The sequence below is a fragment of the Larimichthys crocea genome, chromosome III (assembly GCF_000972845.2).
Source record: "Larimichthys crocea isolate SSNF chromosome III, L_crocea_2.0, whole genome shotgun sequence".
Lineage (NCBI taxonomy): Eukaryota > Metazoa > Chordata > Actinopteri > Sciaenidae > Larimichthys > Larimichthys crocea.
In genome coordinates, this window is record NC_040013.1 from 36,677,004 (window position 1) to 36,699,025 (window position 22,022).

Here is a 22,022-nt window from a genome sequence, read left to right on the forward strand (position 1 = left end):
CGTACATGTGACATTTTTGTCACACATGGCAAGTCAAAATATCCTCTCCCAGCGTTTTTATATGTGCTGGCTGAGCTGAAAATGCACTTATTGCCAGTGGCTAACTGTGAATGGAGAGCCTTTGACATAATGAGGGGGGCTGGTGCAGTACAAGGGTGCATGTGCAAGCATGCTGACATTACTCATATCTGCTAAACGCTGTGGGCCTATTTTTACTGCTTTATAGCCGATGCCCTGTGCTTGTATTAAAATGCATCATGACCTACAATTTGCTTTGTCGCCACTATGGGGTAATGGTGAAAATAGATCAATAACGAGGAGCAAATACTGTGTCTATGCTTCTGTTTTCTCTCCTTGAAAGTGAGTTGCTGCATTCTGCCAGTGAAGATGTGTGTCCTGTGTGTGAGTTGAGATTGTGTGTGTGTGTGTGTGTGTGTGTGTGTGTGTGTGTGTGTGTGTGTGTGTGTGTGTGTAGGCTGATGCTGAGGAACAGTACATATTTTGCCTGAAGGCTGTGAGCTCAGCCAGTGCCCCATTTATAAAGGTGTGACTAATAAACTCCTGTTTCTTGTCAATCTGACTTTACTGTGTGTGCATTGTTTGTTTGGAGGTTATAAAGTTGTTCAAGAAAGTCCAGTGAGCATGACACGACATCCTCTCTGTCATATCCGACTGTCAGAGTCTAACCACTCAGGTCAGAGCTGGAGCTTTTGCAGGAACATTATCTGCTAATTCGTGTTTATCTCCTGCAGCCATTCTTCCTCTGCATATCTTCTCCCTGTCAGTCAAAGCAGACGCATGTATTACACAAAAGCATAATGTTGGTATGAATGTTGAGAATGAGAAGTCTGTGTTAGAGGACTCAGAAATGTTTGTAATATTCAGTCGTGGGGGAAGTCATAAAAGCATAAGTACCATCAAAATATACTTGCATTACAAAAAGTAGAATTACTCATTAAGCAGAATGGCTAGATTAATGTTTATTCTGTTAATAAATTATTAATCCATTATTGTGTGCATGATGTTGTAGCTGATAAGGTTTGGGCTCTTTTTAATTACTTTACATTCTGCTGGGTAGCTCATGAATTTACACCCGAGGATCAGTAAAGTTCTAACTTCACTTATAATAATACATCACCCTTTATTTGCTTATTGTATTTTGTATTATTAATCTGAATGTGCTGAAACTAAAATGATTCAACACCTGTGGTGTAAAATTGAATTGTGGAGTAGAAATATAATATATAATATTATAATATTGTGTTCTGATACAGAAGTTGATGTTAACAGTGTTTGAAATATGCTTTATTTTACAGGTCTGCAATTTCCTAATAATTGTCTAGGGATTAAACTTTGTCAATTGGACCTGATTATAAGCAAAAAAGGAAGAACTTTTTATTTAAAACCTTTCCAACAATAATTTATTATTGGAAACTATTCTCCATATGTTGTGTGTTCTCTTATATTTGTCCTTAAGACGAATTTCACATTTATTTTTTAATGTCGCACTGAAGCCCAGTGATGAATTGGCGGCTTCCAGGGTGTACCTTGCCTCTTGGTCAATGACAGCCCCCCTGATGATAATAAGTGGTTATAGAAAAAGGATGGATTGTCGAATGTTGAGTTGACCTGCTGTAGTCAGACTCTACACACTCTAGGTTACACCAGCAGTTCATATGAAAAAGTAAATTTTAAATGTACTAATTGAACACTCTCCTCTTACCAAAGACCAAAGAACTTCATAAGAAATTAAGGACCCTGAATCTAATTACTGAGAACTCCCCACATGTGTATGTATGTGTGTGTGTGTGTGTGCGTGCGTGTGTGTGCGTGTGTGTGTGTGTGTGTGTGTGTGTGTGTGTGTGTGTGTGTGTGTGTGTGTGTGTGTGTGTGTGTGTGTGTGTGTGTGTGTGTGTGTGTGTGTGTGTACTGTAGATGTGTGCGATGTTTGACAGTGGTATTTATCAGTAAGTCTCAGCTGGCAGTCACACACGCCCTCGGCCTCCCAGAGCGATCATAAGTAACATAGTCCTCTCCTGAAGACACGCAGCACTGAAGGTAAATGACTCCTCAGACTTTTTACTAGTTTTCTTTAACTTAACTAACCTTGAAATAGGATTTCCTGATCGATGACCCAATTTATTCCTCTCAAAATATTCCAAAAAATTATAAAAATTGTCATGTTGGTGTGAAAATCAGTTTAGCAGAATTATTTGTTTCTTATTAAAAATGTATTAAGCAAGAATCTTTATTCAGTCTCTATCTGATTATCAAACAATATTACAACCTGACCTTGAGGTTGAAAGTGTCCACGCACCAGTGGTGGAGGGTAAATTTACTTAAGAACTGTATTTAAGTGCAAATTTGAGATACTTATGCTGCAGTCTTCTTTTCATGACACTTTCTTTTTCCACTCAGGGAAATATTGTATGTTTTACTTCACTACATTTATTTGACAGCATTAGTCACTTTACAAATTAAGATTTTTGCATCAGCAGAGTAATCCATAAAAAATAATCACTAGTAATTAGATCCAACTCAACCAACTACAAGAGTAAAATCCTGCTTTTACATGAATGCATGAGTAATAATAATGTAATGATACAATGAATATAGAATAACCGTCACAGGGGACATTTCCCCTATGACAGAGTATTTTTTTCACAGTGGGTATCAGTACTTTCACTTTAGTAAAAGAATACCTCCTCCACCATTGATCAGACTTTTTATCTGTCTGTGTTCTGGACTGAGAGAACATTCAAAAGAATGCCACACATTATATACAACATTTTTATGCAATACTTAATACTTAGTTAATTTTTTTAATGTGAGTGTTTGGTACTAAATTAGTGGTAAACTAAATTATTCAGTAGTACATCTCATGTAGTATCACACATTTAATTGTATAATATACTACAGCCTCCCAACATACCCCAGAGCTAAATCAATATCTCTGATAAAAAAAAAATTAAAAACTAATTACATTACTTCTTACAATTACTACTAATTACATACAGAAGATAAAACAAGATATCAGGTGTAATTTAGAGAAGACTGGTCTGATCTCGGAGTGATTACATTGATAGTAAACTTTGCTGTGTTTGCAAAGTCCATTGGGACTTGGCTTGGGAACCGAAGGGTGGCCAGTTCAAGTCCCGCGTGGACCAAAATATGGAAGGTGGACTGGTAGCTGGAGGGGTGCCAGTTCACCTCCTGGGCACTGCCGAGGTGCCCTTGAGCAAGGCACTGATCCCCCCAAAACTGCTCGTTGGGCACTTCTCAGCCGCCCATCACTCCACCATCTCTCTCCACAATGCATGTCTATGAGCCCTTGTACTGCATGTGTGTGTCTGGGTTAAAATGCATGTAACATAAAATAGAGTGTAAAAAGAATTTCCCCTATGTGGGATTAATAAAGTATATCTTCTTCTTCTGCATTTACATGCGAGTCATCAGTCTAGAACAGAGGCCTTAAGTGAGGCTGAATTAAGTCTTTTTTTAGGCCTTAAATCGAGACAATATAGTCAAGAACCAGAAAGTAAATGTGGGAGTAGTTTCTGTAATATTAGTGTACCTACTTGTTAATATGGTATCTGCAAAAAATAAATACTCATCTGCACTCTCCTCTCCTCTAAGCATGAAGGGGCTTCTGCTCCTGTGTCTGCTCCCCTTGTTCGGAGGTCAAAGGTCATCAGCATGCCCCCACCCTTGTTCCTGTAAAGGCAATCAGGTGAATTGCAGCAGCATGTCTCTCAAATCCTCCTCACTGCCCACCAGTTTCCCTGCTGGGACCACCGTGCTCCACCTCCACAACAACCTGCTCACCAGCCTCCCTAATGGGATTCTGGATGATTTGGCCTCCGTCCACTCTGTTTCCCTTCATGGTAACCCCTGGGTGTGCGACTGTGGTGTCCTCTACCTGCGAGCCTGGCTTCTCCGTCAGCCACCCGCCCTCAAGTCACATGTGGGCGTCAACTGCAGCTCCCCTCCCAGCCTGAGAGGGCGGCTAGTGGTGTACTTAAGCGAGCGGGAGGTCCTGGACTCCTGCCACTATTGGTATTGTGACCTGGCTTTAGCTTCACAGGTGTGTTTGTTCGTGTTTGTGGTGGTTCAGGCAGGTTTGCTGGTGGCCCTCATCGTGTTCCTGAGAAAATTCAAGAGGCTATCCAAAGAGGCAAAGAGAACCACAGAGGAGAGCTTCACAGCCGAGGAGAGTCCGAGAGAGAACGAATATGCACCTCTAAGGGACAGCAGCACCTGAGTTGGAGCTGTGATGTGTGATTGGGTGACACAAAAGAAGAAAAAGAGCTGTTTATTATTTGCACACTGGAGAAAATGTCTCTTACATGCTTTTGTGTTTCAGACTATAGCTCCAGATATAGTTTTCATGCATAAACAGATGACAAACTAAAGAAAAAAACATGAATAAACGAGTTAAGAAACATAACAAATACAAATGCTTCCAAACGGCATGTGAATCATATTCTACACCACCAGATCTCAAACTCAGCACACTGAAGTTGTTCTTACAGCTTGTGATGGCCTAACACCACCATAGAAAGGACAAATGACAATAAACATTAATAATAGTCTGCACTACAGCTTGTCAAGGATATTCATTTCATATATTTCGATAAGGATCCCTTAAATTGGTTATTAAACCGTTGTGGCCAAGATATACACTGAGCAGCACCTTTGAAGGCTGAAAAATGACAGTTACTATGTAAACAACATATCACTAGCATTTCTATACTGCTTTTTATCTTAAGTTTGACATTTGACAACACAGACCCTTTCTGCCTTTATTCAAATCCCATGTGGTTGAAATAGAAGATGAAGAAATGTTTTAGATTGTGTAGTTTTGTCTTGCACATTGAGATGTTTGATTTGGATGTGAACAATTAAAATAATCTGAACTGAAGACTGAATTAGAAATTAGAAATGATATCCAGATTAGGTCAGTCTGAACTATGTGTATGGTGATATGTGGCTTAATTGCATCATTTTTAAATGTCTTTCAATGTTTTTTGTTGTTGTTTGTTTTGCAATTTATCAATTGATTGTGCCATTGATCCATGTTTTTTTTTTATAACCCAACATACCAAGTGTAACTAAAACTTACTCATGCTTCATGGAAATGATTTGTAATTGTTTTTATACATTTTTTAAAAGTAATTTATGCATTTTGTATGTCATTAAAAATGCATTTAATATAAAAATTGTAATTTTTTTCTCTTTTTTTAAGTGGAAAGATTTTGAGTTATGAGTTGATTTGGAGACAATTTAGCTGTTTTACTTGGAAAGACACGCTACGTAAGATATTGTTTCAACATCTGTACAACTTCCCAAACACATAAGTAAATTATGATCGATAAAAAATGCAACGTGTATAAATAATAAACAGAAATAATTTGGAGGATTACTTTTTTTCGTGCGTCTTTGTAGCGGAACCTTTGTTGCGGACACACCATTCAGCGGCGGACAGTTTTTACCGGATGGACCTTCATATGTTTACACGTGAGATCTGTGCAGGGCTTCAACCGAGACTTTAAACATCTCATGAGCTTATTTAACCTGTTTAAATTAAAAGGTTTGTGTTTTATAATTTGTCTGAAGGATTTTAAATCACGCTTTCATCGTCATGGCCAAGATAAAGTTAGCATGTTAGCTCGTAGTCAGCATTTTCATGGTGTCTCACGTTACATGTTATCAGATAGTAGTTTTATTTACATATAGTGACTTATTTCCTAATTTGCAGATTTAAAATGGGAAAACTGAGGAAGAAACACAACTGGAAGGGAAGACAGCAAAGTGACCCCCAACAACCAGCAGACCAGGAGAAGACAGATGTTGTGGTGGAGCTGCAAGGTAGAAAACCAAAAATTATTTTGATATATTTCCACTTAAATTTGTTGTCTGTTTGGTTTGTAAGAGTCTGTGTGGACTTTGTCTTCATCAGATGGGGGCAGACTTAAAGGTGTAGACGAGAGCAACGCTTTGGTCCTCCCTGCCAACAAAACCAAGAAGAAGAAAGCCTCTGTGACATCTGTCTCCACCAAAAGACCGCTCACGAAGAAGCAAAGGAAAGAGCTGCAGAAGGTGCTGGAGCGCAAGGAGAAGAAAGCTCAGGTGAGACACAGCTTGGTGTTGTAGGTTCAGACAAAGACGTGTAGGTTCAAGAAGAAATGTATTCTCATTTTAGCCACTTTGATGCAGTTCATATGTACACTTATAACCACAATAATGTCATTAGGAGTGCTGACCGTCACTTGATTAATGGTTTAGTTGATGATAATAAGCATTTATAATGTAAATACTCTAAACATTCTTTGATTCTGAGTCTCAAAATGAAACTGTTTATCGCTGTAAATTGATTATCTGACCATCAGGCAAAAGCAACTTTAAGACTTTACGCTTGGATCTGGGAAATGTTTTACTTTTCCTTAATTGACTGGAAAAGACTCATTAATTGATCACAGAACAGCTCAGTGATTAATTGAAAATTAAAACAATCATTATTTTAAGCCCTAGTATGAGCGTTATTTAATATATATGTCAATATTCACGTAATAGTAAAATAGTGATGCCTAAAATGCCTCAAAGTTGGCTTTAATGGTCTCAATAGTTTTGTAATCTTGTTTATTTATTCTTTGATCAGATCCTAAATTGACTTTTATTTTTGTCACTTTTAGACTCTTTATTTAGAAATGTTTGTACAGCTGCTTGTGTCTAGAAAACATTTTGTTTTTTTAAATGAAAAAAATGATTTAGTAGCTTTATGTGTTTTTCAGGGTGTTTTAAACTGTTCATAAAAAGTAGTAGAGATAACAGGAAATGAGAGAGAGAGAGAAGTTAAAATGTTCAAACAAGTGTTTTAGCATCAGTACTGAAACTCAGGTGTCATTATTGGTGCTGCTGCTAAAAGCTGTCGTATGATACTCAGCCCTAGACCAATTTGTTCCCACTCAGTTATTCACAGTAACTTGACCGGTGTGTGACAGTCAGGTATATTGGACATAACTTGTTCAATATTTAGTAACAACATTTTTGACATTAAGGACTAAATCACAACCCACTCACCTTTCCCACTGTCTGTCCTCTTCAGAGAGCTGACATCCTGACCAAACTGGCTGAGGTGCAGCTTCCAGAGTCTGAACTGAAGCTGCTGTACACCACATCCAAACTGGGAACAGGAGACAAACTTTACCAGACTAAAATGTAAGTGCACCAATGCAGCGTATTAGATAAGATAAACACATATGTGGAGAAGATGGATTCAGGAGTCTAAAATTCTTGGGTTTATTCCCAGGTTATCAGACGAAATAAAAGATGGAGACACTGGGCCAAAGATCAGCAGTGTCAGCGGAGCGAATAGAAAAAGAAAATGGAAAGAGGATGAAGAAGAAGAGGAACAAAAGGCAGAAGAAAGTAGTGATCTGGACACCTCGTCTGATGAGGAAGAGGAGAAGGATGAAGAAACTAATGAGACCACAGAGATGATCGAATCCAAGGAAACCATCTCTCCCTGTCTGGAGGACAAACAGGAAGTGAAGGGAGAACAAAACAAAACAGAACAAGATGGACAGAATGAGAAGAAGATTTCAGATCCAGAGAAAATCCAAAACAAGACGCCGTCAGAGCCGGCTGTCTTTGTTCCTGTTGACAGATCACCAGAAATACAGGTGTGTGTGTGTGAAACCACTTATTACATTCACATAGGTGTGTTTTTTGAGTTTGCTTTTATTCTTCAAATCTATCGCTGTAGGAGGCTCGTCTGAAGCTGCCGGTGCTGGCAGAGGAGCAGGTCATCATGGAGGCAGTGAGGGAAAATCCCTGTGTCGTCATTTGTGGAGAGACAGGAAGTGGAAAGACAACTCAAGTGCCTCAGTTTTTGTATGAAGCTGGCTACGCCAGGTAGGTTGTCCTCTTTATGCTGCTGTCCTTTTCACTGGCTTTTTACCTTAAGATAGGGCTTACATGCGGATGGATACATATTCATGTATGATATCATGCGGTTACCGTCATCTTGTCTGGATTTCTTCCTGCAGTGGCAGTGGAATAATAGGTATCACAGAGCCGAGAAGAGTCGCAGCTGTCAGCATGTCCCACAGAGTGGCCAAAGAGATGAACCTGCCCACACAGTAAGAAATATTCACTCACAGTAGATATTCAAAGTATAGAGACATATTCCGCTGATTGATTTTATAAGCACTTGTTACATGTCTGTGTGTGTTTAGGGTGGTGTCATACCAGATTCGATATGAAGGGAATGTGACCAGCGATACCAAGATCAAGTTCATGACAGACGGTGTTCTACTGAAGGAGATTCAGAAGGTATCATCTTTACTCTCCATTGAGTCATGTAATAAAATATAGCAAACATGATTTAATGTTACCTTGAAACTAGAAACATCTCAGTATGAGCCTTTAATCACCTTGATGTTTCTGTTTTTCACTCTCTCTGTCTCGTCTCATAGGATTTCCTGCTCCAGAGATACAGTGCGATCATCATAGATGAGGCTCACGAAAGGAGCGTGTACACAGACATCCTCATCGGACTGTTGTCTCGCATCGTCCCGCTCAGAAACAAGGTAAGAGACTCTGCTGCGTTTCAGGATTTTGGGGAATTACAGACAGCATGTATGACATTGTCTTGCACTGTGTTTGATTTTAACCACTCTACTCATCTCTGCAGAAAGGTATGCCGATGAAGCTTCTGGTCATGTCAGCTACTCTGCGAGTGGAGGACTTCACGGACAACACAAAGCTGTTTCGGACACCTCCACCTGTCATCAAGGTGGATGCTCGGCAGTTCCCGGTCACTATACATTTCAACAAACGCACCCCGCTGGAAGATTACACCGGAGAAGTTTTCCAGAAAACCTGCAAAATCCACAGGATGCTGCCTCCAGGTGCTGCACCACACATTTCTCAGATTTGTACTTTTTAAGAATCAAATAATTTAAACTGTGGTTGCTTGTCTCTGTCATTCAGGTGGTATCCTGGTATTTCTGACCGGTCAGGCAGAGGTTCACAGTCTGTGCAGAAGACTGAGAAAAGCTTTCCCCTTCAGGAAGGGTAACACAACGACTGGTGAGTGTACACACACCTTTTTGCCTCTGAGCACACTCTGAGCAGAGAGTATGTTTTTGTATATTTACAAATGTTTGTGTTCAGGTGAAGACGAGGAAGCAGACACCTCAGAGGCAATGAGGAAGTTTAAGAAGGCCAAACAGAAGAAAACTGTCGTAAGTCTACTTTTAGTAAAATGCTCCTTTTTTGTGATGTAAAACCACCTCCCTCCTCCACAGATATTTCTTGTGTACACATTTTAAGTGTGTTATCTCTGTTTCCAGTCTCTACCTCGAATCGACCTGGATAACTACTCTGCCCTCCCGGTGGACGAAGGTGACGAGGACAGAGAGGCCGGGATCGGAGATGAGGAGGATGACGGCTCTGACCTGGAAATTGGAGACGATCCTGCCAATGGAGGCAAGCTCATCCAAATTAATATTTCTCCCCAATACAGCCGGATATATTTCAGATGAGCTTTACTAATTCTACTCTGTGTTTTGTCTTTATAGAGGAGAAGGCTGATCCCTCAATTCCTCTCTACGTTCTTCCTCTGTACTCTCTGCTGGCTCCAGAGCAGCAGGCTAAGGTGAGACTAATATCTTAAAACGTGATGGAGAAGAAGTAGGGCTGTTTTATTACTTACTAGCACACAATAAATCTGTTGTAATAGATTCTGTTCTAAAAAGAGAAGAAAATAAATATTTGAGGCAGTACAATATAGTAAATTAATTTCAACTATGATATCTTGTACATGTGTCTTGACCGCAGGTGTTCAGGCCTCCTCCACCTGGAACTCGGCTGTGTGTCGTAGCCACCAATGTGGCCGAAACGTCTCTAACCATCCCTGGCATTAAGTACGTGGTGGACTGCGGTCGAGTTAAGAAACGTTTCTACGACCGAGTGACTGGAGTGTCGTCCTTCAAGGTCACATGGACCTCACAGGCCTCAGCCAATCAGAGGGCAGGTAGAGCGGGACGAACAGAGCCAGGACACTGCTACAGGTCAGCACTGTGAAACTGTGTGACAATGCAATTATATGGTTGTTTTCATTATATTTACGCATGCTTATTCCTATGTTTCTATGACGTTTCTGCAGATTGTACTCATCTGCAGTATTTGGAGACTTCAGTTTGTTCTCAGAGGCAGAGATCACTCGCCGGCCTGTGGAAGACTTGGTTTTACAGATGAAAGACCTCAACATAGACAAGGTCAGTAGAAAATGAACAACTCAACATAAACAGTCGGCTTCTGAGTCTCATTCTTCTGCACAAGAGAAAAAAATGGTCTTATCATAAAAACTGCTTTATATTTCATGTTTTTGCAGGTGGTCAATTTTCCCTTTCCCACATCGCCCTCTGCTGAGGCTCTTGTTGCAGCAGAGCAGTTGTTAGTCTCGTTGGGAGCTCTGAAAGAGCCGCCTCGAACTGGAAGGTAACTGACTGTCTGACAAAGGGTTTCTCTCTCTTCACTTGCTTTGACTTGATCTCTGGCTGAATATGTCACTAACTACTATTTACTATTTATTTGAACAGTTGAATAGTGTTGAGGGAGATTTGTTTCTGCTTATACAGTCTTATAAATATTATGTTAATCATAAGATTTTTATGCGGACATTTGAGAGTATATCAGTATTTTATATTTAAAAAAACAAACAAATTATCCTAATTATTCATTCTATCACGTGTCCACACCTGTAAACTGATTTTTTTCTTATAAGGGTGAAAGATATAGAGCGAGCAAGGCTGAGCTGTCCCATCACCCCTCTGGGCAGAGCTATGGCCTCATTCCCTGTGGCACCACGTTATGCTAAGATGTTAGCTCTCGGCAAGCAGCAGGATTGCCTTCCGTACGTCATTGCTGTGGTCGCAGCCATGACAGTCCGGGAGATCTTCGAAGACCTTGACAGGTGAGGACGTGTTTGCTCTAATGATATGTGATATGTATAAACATATTAAAAACTCCAAAGCCAAGGCATTGTCTGTTTATACGGCACAATTTAGACATAAGGCAATTTAAAGTTATAAAGGGGCATAGAAATACATTAAAAACAGAAATACATTAAGATAAGACACTAAGAAGCATCAGATTGCATTTAAAAGATAATAAGGACAAAACAAATAAAAATAAATAGTTATGGATTAAACAGTTATGTGTCTAATGTATTGGAAATTACCCAAGTAAATAATATTTTAAGTCAAATGACTGACAAGGCCTTACTTGTTGAGACACAGAAGTAATGCAAATATGAAAGCTGAATGAATAAAGACAGAAAGCTTAGTGGTCTGCATGCTTGATGGTTTTTAAAATGTTTTTATACTTGTAACACTTTTTTTGTTTCTCCTCAGACCTGCAGGAAGTGAAGATGAGAGCTCCAAGCTCACCCAGCGTCGAGCTCGACTGACCCAAATGAGGAGGTTGTGGGCTGGGCAAGGAGCATCACTCCTGCTGGGGGACCTCATGGTCATGCTGGGTAAGCTTACATTTTGTTCAGGTTACAGTACTGAACAGTATTGTACTATAGACTGGAACCAACTGGATATGTTGACCTTTAAAGGTCCCATGATTTGGCTTCAAAAGCATCATTTTCTTCCAGGATTCAGCATGATACAAGAGGCACTTTATTTGAAGGGTCTAATTGAGACTTTGTTGTGGAGGGGTTGACTATGGTGCCCTAAAAGCCTACAGCTGTAACAATTTTGACACTTTACAGGTGCAGGGTGGAATTTTAGTGACATATGAAAATGAAAGTTGTACTATATTTATTGCTACATGTGACCACAGGTGCTGTTGGTGCTTGTGAATTCGCTGGTTGCACTCCTAAATTTTGTGAGGAGAACGGTCTGAGGTATAAAGCCATGGTGGAGATCAGGAGGCTCAGAGGACAACTGACCAACGCAGGTACACACAAACACACACAGAAAAGCTCAAATATAATGTGCTGCAGAAACAAAACAGAAAATCATTTGTGTTCTCTCATCCCAGTGAACGCAGTGTGTCCAGAGGTGGGAGCGTTTGTGAATCCCAAGATGACTCCACCGACAGAGCACCAGGTGTTTTGTTTGCGGCAGATTGTTCTGGCCGGACTAGGAGACCACCTTGCAAGGCGTGTACAGGCAGAAGATATACTGGACCCGAAATGGAAGAATGGATACAAGGCATGTTGCTCTGAGGACTGCTATTGTGATTCAGAAGAGACTTCTCCCTCTCGTTCACCTCCTCACCTTTATCTGCTTTTGTCCACAGACACCTCTAATGGATGAGCCGGTGTTCATTCATCCCTCCTCTGCACTGTTCAAAACGCTGCCAGAGTTTGTTGTCTACCAGGAGATCATGGAAACCACCAAGATGTACATGAAAGGTAAATGAGCTTTGTGAAGACGCCCGATGCAGCTGAGACATACCAATCACAGGGACAGCTTTATGTGTTCAAGTTTACATTAAAAAGAAAATGTGACTTTATCTTAATGTACATGATGTGACTCTTTTCCATAATTGCTCAGTTTGGTTAGACAAACACAAAGTTGAAGAAATGTTAGTCAAACATACCGAGGATATCAAAAAGTTAGTTGTTTAGACAGGAGCTGCACTAACCCTAGTGACTTTGTGTCTTCCTTTCTGCCTGTCAGGTTTGTCAGCAGTAGAAGCAGAGTGGGTTCCCCAGCTTCTGCCTCAGTACTGTCATTTCAGCTCCCCTCTGGAGTCCCCGTCACCGTGGTTGTGTTCATCCACTGGCACCGTCAGATGTCATCGTTCAAGCACCTTCTGTAAGTTTTCTAAGGCGAACACCGTAACCATGTTCTGAAAGGTGTCTCTACAAACATTTGTGTAATGATGGTGTCTCTGCAAACATGTAATCGCGGCGTGTCTCCTGCAGTCCGTGTAGGTTGGCAGCTGCCAGCAGTCGAGATGGAATATCCAGACGGCCTGGACCGGTACAAACTGTTTGCCAGGTTTCTACTTGAAGGACAGGTACTGCAGCAAAACCTGAAGACTTCACTCAAATTTCATATGGTCATTAAAGCTTGAACCTGATCATTCTCTTCAATCTGTTACAGAATAAATCAGATATTATTAAGTGTTGGTAACCTTAATAATGGTTCCCTCCTCCCTTTTGTTGTTTTGTAGCTGTTACCATGACAAAAACAGTATATTTAATAAACATTTACATGTAACACTCCATATAGTGAAAACAACAGTTACACCATCACCACTATATCCAATAAAATGATTTAAAAATAAAACATATACTAGACAAACATTATGTGTAATGATGACCATTATAAATCATATTAGAAAATTCAAAAGTTTAAATTCTTAAATATGTAATATACACTTTTAAAAAGATCATAAAAACATCTGAATCTGAAATTCAAACATATCACAAACAAGCTGGACAAATGAAGACAGCCTCCGACCAAACCTGATGGGAACACTTTGTTCTTGTGTAGTAATGTTTGCCTTCTTGTTCACAGGTTTGTCCTAAACTAAAGAAACATGTCACCCACCTTCTCTCAAACCCCTCCATCATGATCAAAACATGGGCAAAGTAAGTTGCTCTACCTTCTTTCTTCTTGTCAATCAACAAATCGAATTGTTTTAAGGAAGAACTTACGATCGTGTCTTTTGCCACTTTAGGCTGCAGCCGAGGACGGAGGCTTTGCTTGGAGTACTAGTGTCGAAGCATGTTGACTGCAGAGATGCTCTCCTCTCTGTCTGGAAAACTGAAGAGAAATGTGAGTGTTTAATGTGCTTAGCATTTCAATGCCTTGGTCTGATTTGATTTACCATCTTGTCATTTATTCTTGTTGTTTTATCTTGTATTTTCTCCTCTTACAGTCCTGCTGTCTGCATACTGTCAGTGGTTACCCCAAGCACTGCATCAAGAAGTAGCCAAAAGTTGGCCTCCGATATGAAGAAAACTGAGACCTGTGTTCACCTACACCTTCCTTCTTCACCATCAGGGGGCTTCTTCAGACCTGCTAATTTTAAAAATGTCCTCTCAGAGGACATCTTCAATGCCACAACACTGCCTTTTCTGAGTTTTTGTATTTTATAAGCTGTATCTATGACGTGTATATTTCGGCCAAAAGTTATTTCAACCAGTGCTCTATAATAACTTTTAACTTGTTATCAGTGTGCTGGTGTCAGCCATGTATGTTCGATTTGGTCTTCATAAGACTCATTAAAACTGTGTGGCTCTGAATAAGGCTGGTGTGTCATTTATTCCTGCTGTATGTAGACTGTGTTTGATAAATATTAAAGGGCAGCTCCACTGAAAGTAAAGTAAGTTTAGTATTTAGTATGAGGAGTATTATTCACATTAACACAGAAAAAACTCAGCTAGGGCATGGAAACATCAATTGTTTAACAGAATGTTGTGAACATTAACTGAGCAGACTAGTGATAAGATGGCATGCCACATGGTCCATTAAGTAGCTGTCTTGTTTAGCAGCTGTTTCACATGATCTCCCTCAGCAGATGGAGGTCGCTTTGAGCACTGACCCCTTCAACGACGTCACAGACATGTTGTCTTAAAAGTTGAGAAGTTAATTCCTGCCTTTGGAAACAGCAGTTGACAAAACAGACTCACCACACAGTCTATTTAGTGACTGAAAGTGCCTTAACACTAGTAAATGGACCTTGTAGAGAGATGTCAAATGCTATTAGCTGTTTTTTTTTAGTATGATTCATGCAAGGTACTAAAAGTCTCAGGATGTCTCAGACTTTGTTGCATCTTTTATTGCTTTACTGCAAGAAAAGCTCATAATACACCCATGGTTCTACCTCATTTCTTATATAATCATACAGGCACAATCATGGTGAAATGTATTTCTGTAAGGGTAAAATTGTTATAAGAATAAAAAACACACTAAGTAGGCAAAAAGAAATCTTAATGAAACAACATAAGTTATAACAGTAATAATAACAATAACAACTGTTAAACACTTAACACACTTTAATACTGTTAAATGTCATCAAAAATGGGAAATGTGAATATTTATGTATGTGATTAAAGTTAAAATATAAATATATATATATATATATAAAATAAAATAAATATGTATGTAAACATAAAAATGTTTATTATATATTTATATTTATAAAATGTTTATTTCACCTGACTGCTGTGATTGGCTAACTTCTGTTGTGTCGTCACTTCCTACAGACGGTTCATACACTTCCGGAAGAAGCGGAAGACAACAGTGGAAACTCAGCGGCTCGTTTTATTTACCGATAAGAAAACAGAAACAGACATTTTGATTTGAGTCGTTTGACGACTAAATATCTGAACTGTCGACATGGTGAGTGTGACTCTGACTGTGTGTCCAGCGCTGACGACACAGATTAATCTGATCAGGTGTTACTCCTCTTAAAGCTAGCGAGCGGCTAACAACAACACGGCAGAAAGCTGCGCTGTCATGATGGAAACAAATGTCAGCGACTCAGCGGAAATGTCTTGAACACGTGTGTTTCATTAATAATATGTTGTTGTTTTGTTGTTTTCCCACAGTTTTCCTTCCACGTATACGACCACCAGATGCCCCGGGGATTTCAGAACCGGTTCTCCACTCAGTACCGCTGCTACTCGGTGTCGATGCTGGCAGGTCCCAACGATCGGTCCGACGTGGAGAAAGGAGGCAAAAGTAAATATCGCTGTCATAAAAACAAAATGCTAGTGTGCCTTCAGATAAATCATGATCTGTTTTGGCAGAAGAAGGAAAAAGGCAGCTAAAGTACAGATTGATTGTGAAGTCACTGGAAACTTGAACATGGTTGTTTACTCTTGTTTTTAACGTGACTCCTGTAGAGCTTTTGTCTTTTGTTATGTAAGCTATAGACTCTAGGTTTGACAGAGGTTTGTCAGTTCAAGCTCTTTTGCATTTCTAGATAACCTAACCCACTCAGGTCACATTTCTTGATGTTGTTTTGAGACTGAAACTGAGCCAGTGTTGTTCTGTAATTTCCCAGAATAATGGTGGTTTTGCTTTTTTTTGTTGTGAAGTCACATATCTCTAACCAAACTGGTAAACTCTCAAGTAATAATTAATTAAATTTAAGGTTGACGAACGTATCAGTATTTTGATGCTCTTTTGATACCACATGTTTGGAATGATACAATACTATCGGTTGTATTGAACGTGCTGTAGCCAATCAGACTTTCAACCCAAGGCTGCAGAGATCATGCGACAAGGAAGAAAATGATTGAATACCAATAATAATGTTAAATACTATTAATGTATGTGTTCAGTGACTTTTCCTGTACCAGCACTCTGTGCAGGTTGTTAATCAAACAAACAAAAATATGATATTTTGTGTGTCTAGGACTTTTTGCCGTGGTAACAAAATATGTTTTTATTTTTTTATTGGATACTCATTGTATTAAAGTTTGAAATTCTGTTATCGTGACAACCTTAAATTCAACAGTTCTTTATTAAAGACAGATGCTCAGGAAGGTTAAGTCTAATACTAAAAATGCATAGACACTATTACATCCCTTAACTTCTGTTTTCATCTGAATTGCTTGCTCAACATTGGCTATGCTCAAAACATGCTTTCTGCCTTTCACCTCTCAGATGTAATCAATAGGTCATACTATAGCCATCTAAATAGAGTATACAAGTGCATGTTGTTTATTAATAATAAAAGGGAAAAGTCAAAAATTGTTAAAATGTGTTTGCAAACTTTAAACTGTCAGGGAAGGTGTTAACATGATCTTGTTTGTTGTCTCTTTTTCCCCCCAGTAATAATGCCGCCTTCAGCTCTCGACCAGCTCAGTAAGTGGAAGTCAAATTAAGCACCTCTTCATTATAAACACCCTGACAGAGCCTTCTATGATTATTACCTTTCTTCTCCTTTCCCTCCTACAGGCAGGCTTAATATCACCTATCCAATGCTGTTCAAGCTGACGAACAAGAACTCAGACAGAATGACCCACTGTGGTGTTCTGGAGTTTGTGGCCGATGAGGGAATCTGCTACCTGCCACACTGGGTGAGAAACATTAACATGTGTAATGTCAGTGTCTTTGAGATTGAACTGTGTGCTGTCACCCAGTGGCAAAGTAGATAATGTAAAATGAAAATGTAGTGAATAAAAAACAAAAGAGAGGACAAAAACAAGATGAAATCTAACTACAGGTTTCTTATTGTCTGATATGTTCTCTGCTTTTAAAGCCACTTTGTGAGTATCAGTCAAGGCAGTACTGATGTTTACTTTATCTTGTTTGCTGCAGATGATGCAGAATCTCCTGCTGGAGGAAGGTGGTCTGGTCCAAGTGGAAAGTGTTAACCTCATGGTGGCGACTTACTCAAAGTTCCAGCCGCAGAGCCCAGATTTCCTGGACATTACAAACCCCAAGGCAGTGTAAGACATATCAGGGACATTAAATTGACTTTTCACATTTTGTGTTTAACTAAAAAGATTAATTAAGTTTCTCCGTTGTCACAGACTGGAGAATGCATTGAGAAACTTTGCCTGCTTGACGACTGGTGATGTCATAGCTATCAACTACAATGAAAAGGTAAATCAATTTATTCAAATTGGACTAATATGTGAGTATGTTTTTGTCTTCATTTGTTTTACTGAATGCCACTGCTAATCTGTGTATTTCTTTCAGATATATGAACTGCGAGTAATGGAGACCAAGCCGGATAAGGCGGTATCCATCATCGAGTGTGATATGAATGTAAGACCCTCTATATTATCATAAACAATGGTGAATTATTCTGTTGTGCTCTCTACTCTAAATGTTTTCCAACTCTCTTTCTTAGGTGGATTTTGATGCTCCGTTGGGTTACAAAGAGCCTGAACGACGACCTCCGCACCAGGAAGAACCAACAGTAAGAACCCAATCCTAAATGTACATTTTGTGCTCTGAACACTTAAAACATGATAAACACAGAAAACACATTTCTTCACAGGAGGAAGAAGGAGATCCCAGCAGTTACGCTGACATGGACATGGGATTCAGAGTAAGTAGACAATGCTTTTGGTTACAACTAAATAAATATCTTCAGGACTACTAATAACTGTGATAATCCAATCCAATCTAATCTAATCTGTTTCTTATCCTCAGGCCTTCACTGGCTCTGGCAATCGTTTGGATGGTAAAACAAAAGGGATTGAGCCCAGCCCTGCCCCTCTTTGCCCAAGTGACATCAAAAGGTGAAAAGATGTTCAGTATTTGATAGATGTAGACATGAAGTGGCCTAACGGTGAAATACTGTAACACAGTCTTTGAACTATTCAGCATAATAACTCTGCAACATTATATGTTCCCTCTTCTAAGATTTCCTATTGTTGTTTGATGCCTTTATTAGTCAGCAGACAGTAGAGAGATAGGGAATGACATGCAGCCAAGGTCCATGGTCGGTCTCAGAAACAGCCTTCTAATTTTCATCTCTGGGTGTCTCCAGATGTTAAACTGTCTGCCTAATGTCATCTTGTTATGAGGTCACAGGACAGATGTAACAGTAGACTGACTTTTGCTTGCAGCGTCTGACAGCAAGAATGTGTAAGAATATTGTCTTTACACCGTTTGGCGATGTAATACATCAGTTCACAAATTCCACAATGTGTGGGGACCCATAGTGGCTCCTATTCAGTCTCAATTTTACCATCCATCGCTGAGAATTGAATTATTTTAACAGTGTTTAGTTTTCAGTGTGAATTCCTCATTTTAATCTCTAATATCTCATCACACAGAGGCATTCCCAACTATGACTTCAAAGTTGGCAGGATCACCTTCATCAGAAACTCGAGGCCTGTGCCCAGGAAATTTGCAGAAGATGTAAGAAATGATGAAAGGATTTTATCATACATTTGTGAATATTTAACCAGGCTGTATCTACAGTATTTCAGCACACATATAGCACTCACACTATAATATTCACTATTTTAAAATCTCTTTTTGATCCTCTTAGGATGACGCCTTGAACAGATTCATCGCCTTCTCTGGGGAAGGACAATCACTACGCAAGAAGGGCAGAAAGCCTTGAAGGATTTGAAATAAAGAGACTGGCTAATGTGCACAGACTCATCGCGTCTATTGTCACCTTCAACAGCAAAGTACAAACTGGCCTTCAGGGGTTTTATCTCTCTGTTTCATTTGAAATGAGAGTTTTGCTGTTGAGTTGGGATTAAATGTAATTAAAATTGACAGGATTAATTTGCTCAACAGAAGTGGAGCTGCATAAAATGCTGTCAGTTGTAGTTTCCAAGTCCAGGGTGACTGATTTGAGCCAGGCATATTAAATTATATCACCACACCACCAACACAAGTACTGTTGTAATGATGTCAGATTTGAATTACTTTTGACTTAGAGCATATTCCCCCCTTTTTTCCATAAATGTTGAATTTTTGCATTTCACTTTAAATATGCTGTTATTCAGTCCCATTCTTATGATAAAATGGGAGCAATAATATCTCTTTTACTTTGTTCTTAATTATAAAGATTTAATTTTATGTTTGAGGCTTTTTTTTCCTGAGTTACAAGAATAATTTGCAAGTGTTTTTCCTTTTTTCCTGGTTTATTTATAGATAAATAAAGGACTGTGTTTTGAAATTAGTTACTTGTATTATTTATGTAACGTCTCAGCATGTATATTAACTACCAAATGAGACTGAAATATAATAGGACGTCTCTGTATCTGTGGCATTTTCTTGACTCACTTGGACACATTTATGTTGGAAAAGGTGGATAGTTTGTGGTTTAGTGACAAAGTCTCATGGCATGGATAACAAACTATGGAAGGAAACAAGGTAAAAAAGGAAAAGCCAAGAAGAAATGTCCACATTTGTCTAAAACAGGTACTTGACTCAAGAGTAGCTTTAAATAAACTGGTCACAATTATGGGATGTTTAGTTAGTGTGCTCATGTTCAATGATTTTTTTTATTTATTTGATGTTTTCTGTTCAGAGGTGTTTTTGTCCTTTTCAAAGTAAGTTCTGGGAAATTGTCTGGTAGCGCTTTTATTGTGAAGTGATAACGAACCGGAAGTACTTAGCGCCGCTAGCAATGGACCGCTCGGAAGAAAAGCTGTGGAGGGTAATTTATCAATGAATATATTATGAATTACGTCCATGGCATAATGTACTGACTTATTTTAATCTGCGTTGGTCTTTATAGTCCTGTTAAAGAGTGAAAGAGTGTGAAAGCTAAGACAATAGTTCACAAGGTGATTAGCTATCGATGCTAAATTGCCGAAGTAGCGTTAACCTCAGTGTCAGTCAGAGCAGCATGTTTTAAAATGAAACCCTCAGTTATTTTGATCCGATTCATGATTTCATATCAGCTGGATAGTCAAACTTAAAGACAACATGTTAAAATAGATAAGTGACAGATCAGCCACTGAGAAAACATCTAAAACACAGTGACCTCGGGGAGGTGCTGTCAGACAAATGTTTGTTTTCTTTCTTTTTAAAGTAATTAACACAAAATATTAACACTGTTACTAATATTAGTCATCTAATCTAATACAATTCAATTTAGTCTAATACAGCTGTAAACAATAAATAAAACATTATGAATTGTGAAATAATTCACATTTCTAAAACCCAGCCTCTTTCTTTCTACTTTTCTACCTTTTTTTGTATTTGTAAAAATAATTGCACGTTTAATTTCATTGTGCGGGCTTAATTTATTTGCACAGGTTATGTGTTATGTTCAATATTATTTTTTCCATTTCTACTTTTATTTAATCCTGTCTCTCTTGTTTATCATCAGGTCTTAGTTAATTAAGTCGAGCAGTCTTGATTGAGGTTTGAATTTCAGTTTCTCACTGAAGCAAAAACCTCACCACACAATTTACACTCTCCAGGTTGATATGTTCTTACGTTGCTGCAGGGAAGTGGAAGTGGTGTCACCAGAAACACAACAGAACGGAGCCAGAATATAAATTGTACACGTTTACCTGGTAATGAATCCTGCCTTTCTGTCCTCTGTACAGACACCCCGGCCCTGTGATTACTATTGGAGTGAATTCAGACATTGCAAAAGCTTGTGGAATCGTTTTCACCAGTATTACACTTATGGCACCTCACCGTCCTGCCAGCAGTGGAAGGAGGACTACCATAACTGCAAAGAGTGGGAGAAACACAGAAGTGCCGAGGCCAAGGTACTGCTGCAGGACGTCATATTGTTTAAAGACATAAACCTGTGATCTTTTTGACAGTATCCACGGTGTCCAGATGTGTTATAATACTTGTAAACAGAAAGGATATCTTCAAAGTTAAATCAGCCATTTTATAATCTATCTGTATTGCAGGAAGCCTTGCAGGCGAGTGAAAGGGGCAGAGTGGCAGAGCAGAGAAAGTTCACCCCAGTGTGGCAACTGAGGAAAGACCCACCCAGTGACTGGTACATGCCCCTGAATGAGGATAAGCCTCAGGATTCCTGAACCGTCACTGATACGCTGTCTCTGCTGTGGCCAAAGTGAAGACTCAAGATTCTTCTGACTTAATGGACTTAAACGATATGATTTAGAGCCACATGCTGGAGGGACTGGTCCTCACTGATTGTCATCTCATGTTGTATTAAGTGAGCTGCTGAATGAAAACAGATACAACAGTGATGGCAACATCTAGTGGCCTAGTGGTGAAGTACAATATGATTTTTGCAAAGACAGTGTTGCTTTTTGCCGATCATAAATAATTAACTCTCCAAACTTGTGTAAATTGAAGCACAGAGGCTGACTGTACTTACAGGCTCACTGTAAATGAGTTTAAATAGCAATTGCCTTGTTTAGTGCAAGGAAATGGCAATATTGGGACAAATTATACAATTTCAACATTTCATATCTTCCATTAAAGTAATGAATGATCTGTGGTGCATCGTTTTGATTGGTTGATGCTGCACTACAATGTACCGTACAGAGATTTTGTTGGTATCAAACAGGAGAGGTCAGGACAGGTCCGAGTGACACCATATGAATTATCAGGTAAATATCC

The 22,022-nt window shown here is 39.2% G+C and overlaps 4 protein-coding genes across 4 annotated transcripts; all 4 read left to right on the top strand.

Moving 5' to 3' along the window:
* The first annotated feature begins 1,959 nt into the window (after positions 1 to 1,959).
* On the top strand, positions 1,960 to 5,219 carry gp1bb (glycoprotein Ib platelet subunit beta). The gene is made up of 2 exons (XM_010734244.3): positions 1,960 to 2,058; positions 3,637 to 5,219. The coding sequence occupies exon 2, from the start codon at positions 3,638 to 3,640 to the stop codon at positions 4,259 to 4,261; it is 624 nt and encodes a 207-aa protein (XP_010732546.1). The 5' UTR covers positions 1,960 to 2,058; position 3,637; the 3' UTR covers positions 4,262 to 5,219.
* Positions 5,220 to 5,439: 220 nt separating this feature from the next.
* Positions 5,440 to 14,263, top strand: dhx37 (DEAH (Asp-Glu-Ala-His) box polypeptide 37). The gene is made up of 27 exons (XM_010734245.3): positions 5,440 to 5,590; positions 5,759 to 5,868; positions 5,960 to 6,129; positions 7,106 to 7,218; positions 7,310 to 7,682; positions 7,766 to 7,914; positions 8,049 to 8,141; positions 8,238 to 8,334; positions 8,478 to 8,591; positions 8,696 to 8,912; positions 8,995 to 9,093; positions 9,178 to 9,248; positions 9,357 to 9,492; positions 9,585 to 9,661; positions 9,844 to 10,076; positions 10,172 to 10,283; positions 10,400 to 10,506; positions 10,793 to 10,981; positions 11,421 to 11,545; positions 11,857 to 11,973; positions 12,058 to 12,230; positions 12,319 to 12,433; positions 12,702 to 12,839; positions 12,950 to 13,044; positions 13,548 to 13,621; positions 13,711 to 13,808; positions 13,912 to 14,263. Exons 2-27 carry the CDS (start codon positions 5,766 to 5,768, stop codon positions 13,986 to 13,988), a joined length of 3,465 nt encoding a protein of 1,154 aa, XP_010732547.3. The 5' UTR covers positions 5,440 to 5,590; positions 5,759 to 5,765; the 3' UTR covers positions 13,989 to 14,263.
* Positions 14,264 to 15,214: 951 nt separating this feature from the next.
* Positions 15,215 to 19,102, top strand: ufd1l (ubiquitin recognition factor in ER associated degradation 1). Its single transcript, XM_019264465.2, has 12 exons — positions 15,215 to 15,377; positions 15,587 to 15,719; positions 16,818 to 16,850; positions 16,944 to 17,065; positions 17,307 to 17,437; positions 17,522 to 17,594; positions 17,691 to 17,759; positions 17,845 to 17,913; positions 17,995 to 18,045; positions 18,150 to 18,238; positions 18,779 to 18,863; positions 18,997 to 19,102. The coding sequence occupies exons 1-12, from the start codon at positions 15,375 to 15,377 to the stop codon at positions 19,069 to 19,071; spliced, it is 933 nt and encodes a 310-aa protein (XP_019120010.2). The 5' UTR covers positions 15,215 to 15,374; the 3' UTR covers positions 19,072 to 19,102.
* A 909-nt stretch (positions 19,103 to 20,011) lies between these two features.
* On the top strand, positions 20,012 to 21,941 carry ciiih22orf39 (chromosome III C22orf39 homolog). Its single transcript, XM_010734247.3, has 3 exons — positions 20,012 to 20,121; positions 21,023 to 21,190; positions 21,341 to 21,941. Exons 1-3 carry the CDS (start codon positions 20,092 to 20,094, stop codon positions 21,470 to 21,472), a joined length of 330 nt encoding a protein of 109 aa, XP_010732549.2. The 5' UTR covers positions 20,012 to 20,091; the 3' UTR covers positions 21,473 to 21,941.
* Positions 21,942 to 22,022: the final 81 nt, after the last annotated feature.